This window comes from Portunus trituberculatus, chromosome 25 (genome assembly GCF_017591435.1).
Source record: "Portunus trituberculatus isolate SZX2019 chromosome 25, ASM1759143v1, whole genome shotgun sequence".
NCBI classification, from domain to species: domain Eukaryota; kingdom Metazoa; phylum Arthropoda; class Malacostraca; order Decapoda; family Portunidae; genus Portunus; species Portunus trituberculatus.
In genome coordinates this window covers 6736489-6755000 of record NC_059279.1, presented here as the reverse complement: position 1 = coordinate 6755000, position 18512 = coordinate 6736489, and the positions used below count along the sequence as shown (strand labels likewise).

The following is an 18512-nucleotide window of genomic DNA, read 5'->3' as shown; positions in this document are numbered from 1 at the left end:
GACTTTCAATGTTTTTTTTTTTTTTGCCGCTTTTTGTTGCCTCAGCCAGCGCCACTCTTGTATAAAGGACGAAAAAGAGAGAGATGTAAAAAGGTTGACACTGACACAAGTACCCAAGAGGACTGAGGTTGTTTAGGTTCAGCTTTACTTGGCTTTATTTCCGGGTGAAGTGGCCGCGTTAAGCCCAACAGGACCACTCTGTCGAGGCTCAAGGTCAAGAGATACGTTCCAGTAGCCTCCAGTCTGCCTTCATCTAGCCATGGCTGTGCCGAGACCTGGGGAGTTAAGAATCCCACTTCTCCTTGGCGCATCTTTCCTTCATTCATAAGCCACTTGGACATTTCTTCGTGTTCTATTTCCACCTCTAAACATTACACTGGTTGGACTTTGGGAGATCTATCCTTTTAATAAATTTTTCCTCTCGTTGATGGCTTAACTCTTTCACTGTGGCACGAAGCATTTAGCAGCACCAGAAGCAATGCGTGAAGTCGTTTATAAGCTAACAGGAAAATTAGCTATTAAAAAGGATACATTTTGCAATTTCACCTCACTTCAAAGATCGAATGTGGCTGCAGAAAGAGTACAAGATGTCTCAGAGTGACTGGTAACTACGGAAAGATGTACCAAATGACGATCAAAGGATTAAATATCTTGTACAGTGCTTATGAATTGTGAAAGGGTTAGTCTGGAAAGAGTGACTTGGTTTCTCGGCAGCTCTAGTTAGGTGTCGCTGCAGTGGGTCAGTCTTTAACCCCTTTCAGTACTGGGGCACTTTCTTACCTGAATTTTAGGTATGATTAGACGATTCTATTTACATTAGGAAGGGTCTATGGAAACCAGAAAATTAATGGCCAAAGCCTTCGCTATTTTAATCCCCACGTAAGTTTCTGAAGCTGTATGAAATCGCCAAATAGTAAGCAGAATGAATATGAAAACGTGTCATGGCACTGAAGGGGTTAACGCGATGTCTTCTGTGCCTTCCTCAGTCAGATCCATTACCAGCAAGTCTTATGTCAATGTCTGTACAAAGGGATTTTCTTAACATGTATCTGAATGTTACTTTTTTTTTATACTTATACTCAGTAAAATATCTAAACTATAATATATCTGTAAACCCTTTTTTCCCCAGCACCTTCCTCCACACCTACTTCTTATCTCTTGAAGTAGCACCCGTTACAAGTAGTATGTCCTCCTTCACTGCATCTATAAACCATCTCTTCAGTCTTCTACCATCAGCATCCTTCTTCCTATACACTTCTAGTCTCTCGTCTTAACATCCCCAAACCACCTTAGTCAAATTCATAACAAGCATCTTTACTATCACAAGCATGTTCTCTTTCACTGCATCTATAAACCTTCTCTTCAATCTTTCACCACACCAGTAAGGAAGGAATCAATAATTGGATGCTAGAAAAAAGAAAGGAAGACAAAAGAAAAAAAAACTGATGAAGAGAATGAAAACTAATGAAAAAGATTACTGAATGGATGAGATGAGAAAGAAAAGCGCGAGGAAAAAGAAAACAGAAGGGAAAAAAAAGCATCCCCTTCTCTAAACATTCCTCGTCTCTCGTCTTGACATCCATAAACCATCTTAGTCAAATTCACTACAACCATCTACACTTTCTCTTGCCTTCCTCTCTTTCTCCAGCCAGTTAGATCATTCTCCCATCATCCTCCTTCTTATACAGTAGTGAAGTGCCCATACCAACCCACTCACCCCAATTACATGTTTCCTTTCACTGCATCTACGAGTATAAACCTTCTTTTTCCCCCTTCTCTTTCTCCAGCCTCCTCTTGCATACGCCTCATCTCTCCTCCTGACGTGGCCAAACCATCACGGTCTCGCCTCTCTGGCCTTCCCACAAACCATCGCTATGTGTAGTGCCTCTGGGAGCAATGACGGAGAGGAAAACGTCATCGGCAGACAGGCAGATGCAGGAGGGATGCAGATTGGCTCCCAGGTTTAGTACGGTATTCTGAAACACTTCTACACTTCTGCGCCGCACCTCCACTACTTTCAAACGCCTTGTATTGAAGTGTCACGAGTTTTTAAGGGTGTTTTCATGGTTGTAGTGGCAGATTGACAAGATTTCTACGTTATTAACTCCTTCAGTACTGGGATTAATTTTTACCTTGAAGTTTGGGTATGATTAGACGATTTTATTTACGTTAGCAAGGGTTTAAGAAGATCAGAAGAGTAACAGCCAGAGTCTTCACTATTTTAATCCCCACATAAGTTTCTGAAGCTGTATAAAATCACCCAATAGTAAGAAGGTTGAATATGAAAAACGTGACACGGTACTGAAGGGGTTAACAGGAGATACACTCTTAAGAACCTGGCTAATCATCTGTGGCCCTTAAAAATAGTGGTGAGAGAGTAAAGCGTTTCTAAATATGGAGTTTAGTAAAGCCAGGATTAAAAAAACAGACTAACCTGCAGTCCCTTCCACTGGTCAGCGTTTCCATCAGTCTCAAGTCCTCTTACCTGCTGATGATTCCCTTTGCAAACCTCACAGCTGCCGGGTTTTAGAAGACCGACGGAGAGCATGAAAGGAAGAGTAATAGCAGCACAAGAAGACTACTGGGTGTAAAGAACGATAGGGAAAGAATAAAAGGAGGGAGGAGTGGAAGGAAATCGTAATAAAGTAGAATAGAAAACTAATGAGGGAAAAGATAGATTGCAACATTAGGTGAAAAAATATCATGAGTGAAGGAAGAAGTGAAGGAAGGAAGCATAGAAGGTAAAAATAAGGTAAAGAATTAATGAAGGATAATGAATGGATGAATGAAAGAATGAAGAAGAGAAGGAAGGCAACAAAGCGAGTAGAGTAGAGTGAAGGAAAGAAAAATGAAGAAGAGTTATAACAAAAGAGCATTGTGAAAAATATAGAGGACAGGGAACTAATCAATAAATGGATGAGAGAGGGAAGGAAAGAAAACAAAGGTGAAAAAAAGATAAATAATAGATGAAGAGAGAGAAGAAAAGTTGAGCCACAAAAACTAGTGAGAAAATATATAACATTACCCAACTTTATCACACCAGTAAGGAAGGAATCAATAAACGGACGCTAGAAAAAAAAAAGGAAGACAAAGAAAGGAAACAAAACTGATGAAGAGAGTGAAAATTAATGAAAAGGACTACTAAATGGATGAGAGAAGAAAGAAGACAGAAAATGGAAGGGAAAAAGAAAAAAGATAAATAACTGATTGAGGAAAAAAAAGAAAAAGAAAGCGTTGAATCATGAAATAAACTGAAAAAAAGAGAAAGAAAAAAAAAAAGATAAGCTTACTTAAATTAAAACAACACCAGCACCCTCTCCCCCTCTCTCTCTCTCTCTCTCTCTCTCATCAATCAATTCTACCTTCTCCTTTCTCCTTTCTACTGCTAATAACGTCTACCTTCTCATCCACCACCACTACCACCACCACCACCACCACTACTACTACTATAAGCCTACCAAACTTCGCGCAACACATCAAACTAAGCGGCAAAGTTCTTAGGCCTAATATTACTACATGACAATAGGCAGGCTAATGTTTTATTCTTATATACACTTACTGTAACTTTGAGCCTTGAAAGTAATATATGTAATGTGTCTCGTCTCTGACGAGACAGCCAGACGTTACTGGCTTTACTGACCTCAGAGCTCATTATTTCCGATCTTCGGATTGAGACCAGGCACACACCACACACCGGGACAACAAGGTCACAACTCCTCGATTTATTTACTCACTGCTAGGTGTGTGTGTATCTCCACCCGGCCGGGGAATCGAACCCCGGTCCTCTGTGTGTGTGTGTGTGTGTGTGTGTGTGTGTGTGTCTGTTTCACTGTTTGATCTGCTGCAGTCTCTGACGAGACAGCCAGACGTTACCCTATGGAACGAGCTCAGAGTTCATTATTTCCGATCTTCGGATAGGCCTGAGACCAGGCACACACCACACACCGGGACAACAAGGTCACAACTCCTCGATTTACATCCCGTACCTACTCACTGCTAGGTGAACAGGGGCTACACGTGAAAGGAGACACACCCAAATATCTCCACCCGGACGGGGAATCGAACCCCGGTCCTCTGGCTTGTGAAGCCAGCGCTCTAACCACTGAGCTACCGGGTGTGTGTGTGTGTGTGTGTGTGTGTGTGTGTGTGTGTGTGTGTTTTAATGTTTTTTTTTCCATGTCTGGTTTGTTTTGAGAGAGAGAGAGAGAGAGAGAGAGAGAGAGAGAGAGAGAGAGACTAGTGAAGAGACACATGAGGGCCCTTAAGTTTTCTCTCTCTCTCTCTCTCTCTCTCTCTCTCTCTCTCAACACAGATACACGTCTTACCTGCCTTGTGTGTGTGTGTGTGTGTGTGTGTGTGTGTGTGTGTGTGTGTGTGTGTGTGTGTGTGATTTATACCCATCGACTTATCAACATTCATCCATCTGCCTCTCTATCTATCGATCTACCCAGCAGACACACGAGACAGCCCGCTCTGTCTCGATGCTGGGAACAAAAATACTGAGACGAAGAATTTCCACTCCCTTCATCCCTTCACCTTTTACAAGATAAAAAAATATAGAGGCTAGTGCATAGATGATTTATGGTGTGTGTGTGTGTGTGTGTGTGTGTGTGTGTGTGTGTGTGTGTGTGTGTGTGTGTGTGTGTGATCAATCTTCCATTAGTTATACATACAAGGTAATAAAAGTGTACCATTCGTTGTTGTCATAAATTTACTGCGGTGTCAATACACATAGCCTAGTTGACATGGGCGTGACCACTCATACATAAAAATACGCACGAAATAAATGAAATAAATAAATAAATAAATAAAATGAAAAAAAGGGTATAAACATGTCTATCTTTATGTATTTATCTATCAATGGGTGGTGTGTTACGTCTGCTCTTCTATCTATCTATCGATCTATCTATCTATCACATATACTCTCTTTTTTCCTATCGATCTACTGTGTTTGAATCATTCTTTACTATTATCATCATCATTACATTATCATTATCATTATTATTATTATCATTATCATTATTATTATTATTATTATTATTACTATTATCATTATTATTACTATTATCATTATCATTCACTCATTGTTTATATCTGTTTAGGTCGGGATCGTACACACACACACACACACACACACACACACACTCTCTCTCTCTCTCTCTCTCTCTCTCTCTCTCTCTCTCTCTCTGCTATATGATGTCTTTTGTTTCATCAGCAACCCTGCCTTGTGACTAGAAGCGATACTGACTCACTAGATGCACTGGCCTTAATCATACTGTCACTGTTTCTTGAAGCATAATGAACGATTGAAAGAGGGGAAAAAAAAAGACGAAAATAAAATACTTGGTATCTGAGAACAGTTGAGAGAGAGAGAGAGAGAGAGAGAGAGAGAGAGAGAGAGAGAGAGAGAGAGAGAGAGAGAGAGAGAGAGAGAGGAAAGTACACATAAGGACCTCGTTTCAATCTAAATACTGCTGGATAGAAAGAAGAAGAAAAAAATGACAAATAAACTAAGATATTCTGAATACTGCAAGATACTCGTAAGAAATAATAAATCAATAAACAAAAATACTGAGAACTTCTACATAAAAACAAAATTTCTAAATCTAAACACTCGTAGAAAACGAATGAAAAGAAAGTGAAAATATGAAAACTGCCTTTTTTTTTATCAGAGGCAAAATAAAGGGACTAACTTTGAAATTTTAACACTGCAAGGTAAAAGAAAAATAATGAATAAGTAAACAAATAAGCAAGCAAAATTACTTCTTTTCTACAGAATACAAAAAAAAAAAAAAGTACTGTAATAAGATCAATCGGGTAATTTTGAGGTTAGGAGGCAGCGCAACTTCTCGCGTCAAAGAAACCGCCGTTAAGATCGAAAGAGTGGTATTATGAAGGGCCAAACTTAAACCACTACGTACTATAGATGGCTGATCCAATAATATCCTTAGTACCATTACCATTCTGTTCGATGTCAGAGTACTGGGGGTTCAGGTAGATGGTATTATAAATCAGAAGATTCTTAGCGAGAAAAAGATTGAGAACCCCTTTACGGAAACGTCTGTGAGGTTATTTATTCATCCATTTATCTTTATTTGCAACTGTTAAGCTCTGGATTACTGAGTTGCTTCCGTTATGCGCCGGAATTATCATTATTATTATTTTTTTTTTCATGCACTCAGGCATTGTAATGTTTTTCTTTCTCTTTTCTCTGCCATGTTATTTTTTCTTCTAGTTTACGTTCCTTTGCACTGACTAAACAATTTCTTTTTTTTTTCTTTTCTGTTTTAATTTCTCTTTCCTTTACACGGACTAATCTATTCATTTTATTTAGTTCTTTTTTTTTCCTTCTGCAACAGTATACAGTAATTTTTCATCTCTTCTCTTCATTTGCGTTAACTAAACAATTCATCTACGTTTTCCTTTTTTCTTCCTGTATTCTTACGCTTTCATTTGATATTTATTGTCTTTTTACCGCAAGTCTCCTTCCTTTTACATTCGTTACACAGTTTCCTTTGTTCGTATTTCGCAACATTTCGTTCAACTCTGAATGTCGCAGCAACTTTATTCTTATTTCATATAATCTGTTTTACTGGCCAGGATTCCGTAACACTCACTACTTCACACACACACATACACTCCTTTACATCTCCACCATATCCGTTATTTCATTTTATTTTTCGTAACAGTTCCTGCACTCCATACAAAACATACATACATACACATATACTACGTTAACCAGCACATACTCCTTTTTTATCTCCGTTATACACTATATCTATCATTTGTATTCATTTCACGCTCTGTCGCAATGCTTCCTCCCCGCACTAAAGGCTGACAGTCTACACACACACACACACACACCTGGCGGGACCTTACACAGACCGCACCTCACATCCCAAATATAACTTAATAGAGCTCCGGCCTTCATGAATAAAAAGGAAAGGCAAGAAAGAAAAGAAAAGAACCAGGCATTGAGAGAGGAGGAGGAGGAAGAAGAGGAGAAAATATAACTTTAAAGGGGAGAGATTCACTACTGATATGGACGCCTACTCCTCCTCCTACTCCTACTCCTCTCCTCTCAACATCCCTTCCTCCAATCTCCCTCTCCCTACCCTTCCTCTCCCAGCCAAACAAACACACTACTAAAGTTTGAATAAGAAAAGCAAAGCATTCACCATTAAGTCTTTTTTTTAACTTCCTTGCCTCTTATTGTTTATTTAATCTTCAACTTGGTTTCCTTTCCTTTCTATTTTTCTAGGAGTCTTAAAATATGATAATCTCAAACTATTTTATATTTCTTTGACTTCTCCCTCTACAGTTTGTGTCAAATGTATACTTTTTTGTATCTTATAGACCTTTATCTTCCATCGAGTTCATCTCAATGGTAAACTATTTTATTTCGCATCATAAACTGTCGTATAATCAAACTACACAGCTACATAATCTTCCTCTTTCTTGCTTCACTTTATACCAAACTACATAACTAATCTTTTTTGTTTATTTTCTCTCTTGTCTGAATATTGTCTTTGTGGCTCATAAACCTCTTCATATCAAACTATTTACACCACTAAACAAAATGACTTAATCATCTGAAAACAGGTAGGAAAAAATAAATTCATAACTTAGAACATAAACACTGGTAAAAATAATAATAATAATAATAATAATAATAATAATAATGATGATGATGAGTAAACAAAATCACCTCATCAACTGAACACTGCCAGATCTCACCATTTCAAACACCTTACAGACTAAACCATAAACACACCACTATATAAACTCAAATAGCATGAAATATATTGACACACACTTCTTCATAACAAAAGCCATTAACTTAACACTAAATAAACATAAATAGAATGAGAAAAATATAGAGAGATACTTTTCCATAGCAAAAATATATATGCTGCTTTGCTATAATATATTTTTACTTCTTATCAATAAACACACTTGCAAGCACTTCCAGGATGCACTAAGTGAGAATAACTGCAGAAGGGACAATGCAGGATTAAAAGCAAATGTTGGAGGAGGATGAGGAGGATGTGAGTGAGTGACCTGGTAGAAGAGAGCAAGAAAACATCAACTCCACATAGACACAGGAAAAGATATCAAGCAGTACTGTGTGGAAATACTGAATACTCTCATACACACCTTCATAAACTGTAATACATCAAGCTATTCCTACAAATCTAACAAATAGGTAAAGGAAAGCCAGGTACATAAAGAAAAAAAAATTAAAGTAAGGAGTGTGTGGAAATACTGAATACTCTCATACACACCGTTATAAACTGTAATACATAAAGTTATTCCTTCAAATCTAACAAATAGAGAAGGAAAGCCAGAGACAAAGGGAAAAGATGTCAAGAGGAAGTACTGTGTGAAAAATTCTAAATACTCTCATATAAAGCTTCACAAACTGCAATTCATAACAAACATAATCTTGCTAATTCAACAAACATGTAAAGGAAAGCCAGAGACACAAAGAAAAAAAGATATTTAAAGTAAGGACTACGTGGAAATGCTGAATATTCTCACACACATTTTAACAAACTGCAATACATAAAACTATTCTTACTATTCCAATAAATAGTGACAGAAAACCAGAGACATAAAGAAAAAAAAAATCTAGAGGAATTACTATCTGAAAATATTAAATACTCTCTTACACTTTTACAAACTGCAATACATAAAACTATTCCTACTAATCTGACAAAGCAGTAAAGGAAAGCCAGACACATAAAGAAAAAAAGATATGTAAAAAAGAGGAACTGTGCAGAAATACTAAGTACTCTCTTACACTTTCACAGACTACAATACATAAAACTATTTTTACTAATCCAACAAACAAGTAAAGGAAAGCCAAAAATTTGTATGTATATATATAAAAAAATATATATATATATCTAGAGGAAGAACTGTGTCAAAATACTGAATACTCCTCTTATACATACCTTTACAAACTGCAATGCAAATCTGACCAATACAGGTACACATAGAAATAAATGAAGCAGAGAGAGAGAGAGAGAGAGAGAGAGAGAGAGAGAGAGAGAGAGAGAGAGAGAGAGAGAGAGAGAGAGAGAGAGAGAGAGAGAGAGAGAGAGAGAGAGAGAGAGAGAGAGAGAGAGAGAGAGAGAGAGAGGGAAGGGGGGTAAGAACTGTGTGAAACTAAGATTACTTTCAACTCACCCACGCCAGGAACTACAACACATAACAAAAATACTAATTCAAATCTGACCCAAAAAGGTACATAGAAATAGATGAAGAAGAGCCAGAGACACAAAAGATATTTAGAAGAAATATTAGATACAAATTATAACTCACCCATGTAATGAAGTGCAACATATAACACTACAAATTAAGAACCAATATACTTACATAGCAATATAGAGAAGAAAGGCAGAAAAAAAAAATATATATAGAAGAAGAGAATGAAATACCAGATACCCTCATACAAAACATACCTCCTCACCCACATCACAAATAACAATACACATAACACAACTACAAATATAAGCAACACAGGTACACATGGAATAGGAAGGTGCATTCTAGCTAATACAGAACACAATACATATACAGGAAAGTGTCTCAGTAGCAGTCATGTGAAGTCTTCTGCAGTCTTCTTGATTTTCTTGCATTTTGGGTAAACTAGGAAAATATGGTACATCAACACAAGCTGCCTCACCACCCACCCAACCACACACACACACACACACACACATAGCACCATAATGTCATGACCAAATAAGCATCTTACTGTATAAATAAAAGTACCTATTAATATCCAGCATATCACATGAGAAAATAGAGCCAATATACTAAGTACTGCACTGTGCATTAATGTGAGAGAGAGAGAGAGAGAGAGAGAGAGAGAGAGAGAGAGAGAGAGAGAGAGAGAGAGAGAGAGAGAGAGAGAGAGAGAGAGAGAGAGAGAGAGAGAGAGAGAGAGAGAGAGAGAGAGAGAGAGAGAGAGAGAGAACCATGAACAAACAAAAACACAAGAAAGGAAATCCAACAGTACCAAAGAAAATACAAACTAGAATTAAAAAAACAAGAGTAGGAAAAAAAAACCACAGAAACAAAAATACAAATAAAAAAACAAGCCAAAAAAATTAAGAGAAAACAAATACTACAAATAAAAACCAAACACATCTAACCTATCAGCTTAGGAAACAAGACCACCACTCCTACCTGTCCACTCTTTAGATTTGCTTGGCGTTGAGTTGCTTGAGGAAGAGTGACGCTATGCTCCTCTCCACCTCATTGTGCTTCCGGTCATGCGTGAACCACATCCCTATAGAGCACCTGGTCCCCTTCCGCACAGGCAGCACACCATGGGAGTTCTCTGGGCCCGAGGAGAAGCCCACCAGTCGGCCACACTGAGGATTCACACTGGACTGTTTGGCAAGAGAATAGTGAGGTTAGTGTGGGTCATCTAATGGAGAATGACTGGGTGCTGTATTCAAGTTTGGCAAGGTGAGGGTACTAATGTCTTACTATGACAGAAAAATGGCTAGATATGCTTAATTTTGGCAAGGTAAAAGTGCATAGTGAGGTTAGTGTGGTTCATCTAAGGGAAAATGACTGGGTCCTGTATTTAAGTTTGGCAAGGTGAGGGTACTAATGTGCTTACTATGACAGAAAAATGGCTAGATATGCTTAATTTTGGCAAGGTCAGGAGTGCATAGTGAGGTTAGTGGGGCTCATCTAAGGGAGAATGACTGGGTGCTGTATTTAAGTTTGGCAAGGTGAGGATAACTAGTGTGCTTACTATGATGGGAAAATGGCTAAATATGCTTATTCTTGACAAAGTTAGAAAGCATAGTGAGTTTGGTGTAGTTAGTTTTTTAGGAGAATGACCTGGTGCTGTATTCAAGTTTGGCAAAGTGCAGGTGCTAGTATGTAGTATTTTTTTTGTTTTAGAGAGGAAATCTGGCCAAGGAAAGCAAAAAAATGATTAAGCAAAAAGGCCCACTTAGATGCCAGTTCCCAATCAGGTCTGAGAGAGTTAGCCAAAAGAATGGGATAAATGCCTTGAAACCTCCCTCTTAAATGAGTTCAGGTCACATGAAGAAGAAAATACAGAAGCAGGCAAGGAGTTTTACAGTGTGCTTAACTTTGGCAGGTGAGGAATGCACTGTGAGTTTAGTGTAATTTATTATGGGATTAATTATATTGTATCAAAGTTTGGCAACGTTGAGGTACTAGTGTGTTTAGCATGATGGAAAAATTACTGGATATGGTTAATTTTGACAAGGTGAGGAATGCATGGTGAGTTTAGTATGTTTGGTTTATTATGGGAGGATCACTGGATGCTATATTCAAGCTTGCCAAACTGGAGGTACTAGTGTGTTTAGTATGATGGTAGTTTTCTTTATAATGTAAGAGGGGAAATCTAGCGAAGGGTAACAAATACAACTAAATAAAAAGGCCCACTTAGATGTCAGTCTCCAAGCAGGTCTGAGGGATTTAGTCAAAAGAATGGGATAAATGCCTTGAGACCTCCCTCTTAAATGAGTTCAGGTCATAGGAAGAAGGAAATACAGAAGCAGTTTCCCAGATGATGTGCTTAATTTTGTCAAGGTGAGGAATGCATGGTGAGTCCAGTGTAATTAGTTTACAGGAGAATGACTGGATGCTGCACTCAAGTTTGGCAAGATGGAGGTACTAGTGTGGGAGTTTTTTTCTTTTTTCTTCTTTTTTAAGAGGAAATCTGGCCAAGGGCAACAAAAATTATTAAACAAAAAAGTCCTCTTAGATGCCAGTCCCCAAGCAGATCCAAGAGAGTTAGCCAAAGGAATAGGATAAATGTCTTGAAACCTCCCTCTTAAATGAGTTCAGGTTATATGAAGAAGGAAATACAGAAGCAGGCAGGGAGTTCCAGAGTTTACCAGATGATGTACTTCACTTTGGCAAGGTGAGGAGTGCATGGTGAGAACAATGTATTTACCTAGTTGTATGTACTGTAGTTAATTTATAATGGAAGAATGCATGTTGTATTAAAGTTCAGGAAGGTGAAGGTACTAGTGTCCTTAGTATGACAGAAAAATGACTAGTTATGCTTAATTTTGACAAGGTGAGGAATGCATGGTGAGTTTACTGTGTTTGGTTTATTATAGGAAGATGACTGGATGCTGTATTAAAGTTTGGAAATGTGGAGGTGCTAATATGTAGATTTTTTTTTATGCAAGAGGGGAAATTTGGCTAAGGGCAACAAAGGTAATTAAACAAAGAGATGGCAGTCCATGAGCAGGTATGAGAGAGCTAGCCAAAAGAAAATCAGATGTCTTGAAGGAAAAAATTATCCTGTTAAATGAGTTCAGGCTATAGGAAGAAGGAAATACACTATGACAAGAGCAAGAAACAAGGAAATTCTACCTTTGCAAGTGAATTCAGAATACATACTTATGTAATATACATAGATGTGTGTTTAAATTACCAACTCCAGCTGATTCCTGATATACTATTTAGCAACACTTTCACTACACCCAGTAAACAATGCTAGGAGAATCTAACCTCATAGGTGAGTCCAGACATGTCCTGGGTGAAGATGAACTCTCCTCCCTCAAAGTCATCATTGAGGTACAATATTGCACTGGAAGGAGACACATAGATGCTTCATGTTACAAGATGCACCAAAATGTTAAGCTATATTTATATGATCTTGCTTTGTAAATGTACAATATACAAACATGTATCTATATATATATGACCATACTTTATAAATGTACCGAAGGTAGAGAGAATAGTTATTCTTTTATGTTACAAAAGAAAGAAATAACAAAAGTATACAAACTAGTATGTATCTTGCTGACTGACATACTATTCAGTAACACTATGAACCGATGACCTTTTTCACTGCATAAATACTGAAGATACAGAAAATATTAATATCAATGAAAATACTTCACTTACACATTATCAGCAGGACAAAACAAAAAATTATATATAAAAAAAGAATTAAGGAAATGCATCAGGAAAAATCACCTTTCAAAAACATAACAATAAATCAATGAAATATGTAACCAAAAGTCATATTAACCCTTCCCATGCAATATACAACAATTCTCAACACTAAACTCAAAGTATGAAATCTTTATAAGCATCTGCAAGAAACAAAGGCCTTACAATGCTATGTTTTGCAATTTTTAGCCAGCACAATGATTAGAAGTAACTGCAGAACAAGAAGAAGAAATATCCCTTAGTGGTTATTGATTCAAGAAGGATGTGTCTTTCTTTTTTCTTTCTTTTGTGAGAGAGGAAATCTGGCCATGGGCAACAAAGAACAATAAAAAAAAAAGATCCACTTAAATGCCAGTCCCCAAGCAGATCTGAAGAGTTAGCCAAATAAATAAATGTCCAGAAACCTTCCTCTTAAATGAGTTCACGTCATAAGAAGATGGAAATACAAGAGCAGGTAAGTGAAGGGTTAATACTTTTATTCACCTGCATCACCAAGTGCCATGCCTCACTCACCTGTAATCCCTATAGGTGTATGCAGGTGGCACTCTCAGGCACTCCCCAGAGTTCTGAAGGATACAGTTGTCTGCGTGAACCTCGTGACTCAAGTCCAGAGCAGAGCGGTTGTGATTCATTTCTGCAGGAAAAAGGAAATACTGATGTGACTGATTTCTGGGGAGAGATGAAGGAAGGCAGACTAACAGCAAGAAGGGAAGGAAATACTGATGAAAGAACACAGACTAATGAATGAAAGAAAAGAAAATACTGATGTAAGGATTAATTTCTAGTGAGGAATGAAGGAAAGGAGAATAACAAGGATGAAGGAAAACAAATGCTGATGTGATTCATATTAGAGAGGTAAGAAGGAAGACAGACTAACAGAGGGATGGAAAGCAAATACTGATCTGATTAATTCATGGTGAGGTAAGAAGGAAGGTAGATTAACAGTGATGAAGGAAAGAAATTGCTGGTGTGATTAATTTCTAGTGCGGAACAATAGAAAGCAGACTAACAGAGGGATAGAAAGCAAGAAAATACTGATGTGATTAATTTTAGTGAGGTGTAAAGTAAAGCAGATTAAAAGAATGATGAAGGAAAACAAATACTAATACAATGATTCATTTTGTTGAGAGAGAAAGGAAAGCAGAATAAGACTAATAACCTTAAAAACAGTAAGCCACAAACAAACAAGTAATAAAAGAAATAACACGACAGCAGACTATAGAAACAAAACAAAAACAAACACCACAAATAAAAACAAAAGCACAGAATAATAACCTTAAGAAACAGTTAGCAAAAAAGCAAACAAGTAACAAAAAAAAAAAAAAAATAAATAAATAAATAAAATAAAATAAAATAAAATAAAATAAAAAAAACAGGAAGCATCCTCTGTCATACCAGGCTTGGCAGTACGGCACACAAGGTGGGTGTAGGCAAAGTAGAGCTGCTGTGACAGGTGGAAGTGTCTCTCTATGTAATCCCTACACCGGTCTGTCACTCTCAGGATCAGCTCCAGGGCAGCCTTGTCAATAAGACCAGCGTGGACCATCTGTGTTAATGGGAGGTACAGATAGGTGTGTGAGGCCCTGATGGTTGACAAGGGGAGGTACAGAAAGGAGTCTAAGGCAGTGATGGTTAACAAGGGGAGGTGCAGAAAAGTGTGTGAGGCAGTGATGGTTGACAAGGGGAGGTGCAGGAAGGTGTGTGAGGCAGTGATGGTTGACAAGGGGAGGTACAGGAAGGTGTGTGAGGCAGTGATGGTTGACTGAGTGCATGTTACAGGGAGGGAGGGGTCAAGATATTTATTCCTTTATTTTTGGCTAACTCTCTGGATTTGCTCAGGACTGGTATCTAAGTAGGCCTTTTTGTTTAGTTGTTTTTGTTCCCTTAGCCAGATTTCTCCTCTTACATTAAAAAAGAAAGCATGGGGTGCACTGATTTTTCTAAGGACATGTGGATATAATGAGGTGTACAGGACCACTGAAAGGATGTAGGAACTTAGAAAAGATCGAGAACTGGTCTAAGGTGAGGATTCTTAGTATATTTTATCCATAACAATCCTGACTGGTTGAGGAAGAAAGTTTAGACTAATTTGTATTTCTTGCAATTCTATACCTGACTTACTATGAACAATAATTTGGGTGGTGTGTGATGCCCATGTACTATGTGTTTTTTTTTTATCATACTGTACTGATGACTGGCTGAAAATCAATGTTTTGGTGATATGTTTAGTGGGTTTATATACTTGTTTATATACTTCTTTATTGTACTGTATTTCCTATCATCTCAAAAATGGCAGATGTCTGGGTAATACAAGTTTTAGTTTGGTGAGTGTAAAATAATCTATTTATATATGTAGTGGAAGGTTAGTAGCTGAGATAAAGTATACACACACACACACACACACACACACACACACACACACACACACACACACACACACACAATTACAAAGTTGCAAGTCTGGAAAAGGAAATCAAAGAGTCTGGGGAGAAAACTTTGGGCCTTGCTGAAATTATAGATCAACAGATCATAGAAGAGAAGATAGCTGAGAAAGTGGTGAAGGTTATTAAGTCAAATGAGACATTGGTGAGGGAAACTGTAGACAAAAAGAGATGTGTGGTGATATTTGGTGTGGAGGAGGATAAGACACCGAGTAAAATGGAGAGAGAAAAACATAAAAAAGGTGATAAATAATATCATTAATGTGGTGCAGGAGGAGGGAAAAGACCTAGTACAAGAAATAGAGGACTTCCATAGAATTGGAAAGTTCACAAGAGAAGGTATGAGGCCAATAAGAATCAAACTTAAGTCACAAAAGGATGTAGATGAATTGGTGGAGAAGTCATGGAGGCTAGCCCAGCAGGAAACAACAAGGAAGATTTGGTTGAGAAGAGATCTCGGTGAAAAGGAAAGAGAAATGTTAAATGAGTTGAGAAAGGAGGCTTTGAAAAAAATGAAGAGAGGACAGAAGAGGAGAAGAAAGAGTTTTTCTGGAGAATCTTGGATATGAGACTGAGGAAGTGGTTCATAACCCAGAAAAGTACAGCAAGAAAGGACTAAAGAAACTTACATATGAGCGAAATGTAATGTATTCCAACATAAATGGAGTGATATCGGGATTTTAGAACTCAACGATTACTTGAGGGACAAGAACCCAGATATTGTGGGTCTTACTGAAACAAAACTGAGAGAGGAGAAGACCTGATGATGGTTGGAGAAGGAAATATAATGTTTGGAAAAGAAATAGAGTAGGTAAGATGGGAGGAGGAGTGATGTTGCTGGTTAAAAAGATATAAAGGTGGATCAAGTGAAAAAGGTATGGGAAAGGCAGAAGTGCTAAAGATCAGAGCAGAAACTAATGAAGGAAAAAGAGGCACTACATAGTGGTGTACGTACCACCTAAGACAAATGCATGGTCAGTACAGGAATATGAAGAAATGATAAGTGATACAGGAACATGTCTGGAAGAAATGTTGGGTGGCTGTGAACGAACTATAATGATGGGAGATTTTAATTGTAAAGAGGTGTGTTGGGAGGACTGGTCAATGGAAGGATCAGAGACAACATGGGGAAATACACTATTGACACTGGCAATGGAAAATGTGTTAACTCAGTGGGTCAAAGAAGATACTAGGTTTGGAGGAGAGGGAGCATCGTCAAGACTGGACTTGGTCTTTAGTACAGAGCCAATGGTCATTGAGGAGATGAGGGTGGAGTGCCCTTTAGCAAAGAGTGATCATGCAGTTTTGGAGTTCAAGGTGATAGATGAAGAGAAATCTAGAAGAAATGAAGAATATAAAGTGGGAAGATGGAATTATGCCAAGACAGATTTTGGAAACCTAAAGAAATTCTTTCAAGAGACAAATTGGATGAAATTCAAGAGTGCTAAGGAGCAAATGAAAAGTGGAAGGAATTTATAAAAATATACAAAGAAGGTGAGAAAAATTTGTACCAATAAGACAACATAGAGAAGTTGGAAAGCAGGACTGGTTTAACGATAGATGTGAAAAGGCTAGAACAAGAAAAGAGGATGCATGGAAGAGGTGGAGAAGGAAAAGACGGATTAAGCAGTGGGAAAGTTACAAAAGAGCAAGAAATGAATATGTGTTGATTAGAAGAGAAGAAAGAAAGAAACAAGAAAAGGATATAATTGATAAATGTAAAGACCAACCAAGGCTTTTTACAGACATGTGAACAACAACATCAAAAATAGAGAAAGTATTGAAAGTTTAGAAGTAAATGGAGTATGCAGTGAAGATCCCAGGAAATGGCAGAGGCTATGAATGGATGCTTTCGGAAGGTATTCACAAAGGAGACTGCTTTTGACAAACCACTGGTAATGGAACAGAAAGGGATTATGAAGGAGTTTCAAGTAACTGTGGAGGAGATCAAGAACATGATGGGGAGTTTAGAAGTGAGAAAAGCTGTGGGACCTGATGGGGTATCAGGATGGATTTTAAGAGAATGCAGGAGCAACTGGCAGAAAAAGTTTGTGAAGTAATTGATGCCTCATTAAGGGAAGGTGTAGTGCCCCAAGACTGGAAAAGAGCTAACATTGTCCCAATCTATAAATCAGGTAACAAGAGAGACCCATTGAACTATAGACCAGTGTCACTTACAAGTGTGGTAGCTAAGATGTGTGAGAGGGTGGTGAAGAATAGATGGACAGACTTCTTGGAGAAAAATGACATACTTTGTGAGTGTCAATTTGGTTTTAGGAAAGGGCGTTCATGCACGACAAACCTGATATGTTACTATTCGAGGGTGATAGATGTAATACAGGAAAGAGATGGTTGGGCTGATGGAATATATCTGGATTTAAAAAAGGCCTTTGATAAGGTACCACACCAGAGACTGATCTGGAAACTTGAAATGGTAGGAGGAGTGCATGGCAGTTTACTAAAATGGATGGAAGACTTTTGGTAGGAAGAGAAATGAGAACAATAATTAAGGACAGACCATCAGAATGGGGATTGGTGGAGAGTGGAGTTCCACAGGGATCAGTGTTGGCACCAGTAATGTTCGCAGTCTACATAAATGACATGGTGGATGGGGTGTCCAGTTATGTGAGCCTATTTGCAGACGATGCAAAATTGTTAAGAAAAGTGAGATGTGACAAAGATTGCGAACTACTCCAGGAAGACTTGGACAGAATATGGAAATGGAGCTGTACATGGCAAATGGAGTTCAACACGACAAAATGCAAGAAAATAGAGTTTGGCAAGAGTGAAAGAAGAATCAGGAGTATGTACAAGATAGGAAATGAAGACATAAAACCAGTCATGAAGAAAAAGACCTTGGGGTGACAATTACCAATGACCTATCGCCAGAGAGACATATAAACAAAATAATTGGAGAAGTATTGAACTTATTGAGGAACATAAGAGTGGCGTTCGTATATTTAGATGAAGAAATGATGAAGAAAATAATTACTGCAATGATAAGACCGAGGCTTGAATATGCAACAATACAGTGGGCTCGAACTTAAAGAAACACATAAGGAAACTAGAGAAAGTACAGAGGGCTGCAACAAAATGGTGCCT

General features: G+C 37.9%; 1 protein-coding gene across 1 annotated transcript in view; it reads right to left on the bottom strand.

The window, feature by feature from the left end:
- Positions 1-4697: 4697 nt before the first annotated feature.
- Positions 4698-18512, bottom strand: part of LOC123508532 (prolyl 3-hydroxylase 1-like) — a 27206-nt gene continuing 13391 nt past the window's right edge. Inside the window, exons 11-15 of the mRNA XM_045262267.1 lie at positions 14365-14515; positions 13483-13603; positions 12523-12601; positions 10198-10403; positions 4698-9654 (exon numbers count right to left, since the gene is read on the bottom strand). Coding sequence (XP_045118202.1) covers positions 10209-10403; positions 12523-12601; positions 13483-13603; positions 14365-14515 — 546 coding nt within the window. The 3' untranslated portion in view covers positions 4698-9654; positions 10198-10208. The remainder of the gene's footprint in view (positions 9655-10197; positions 10404-12522; positions 12602-13482; positions 13604-14364; positions 14516-18512) is intronic.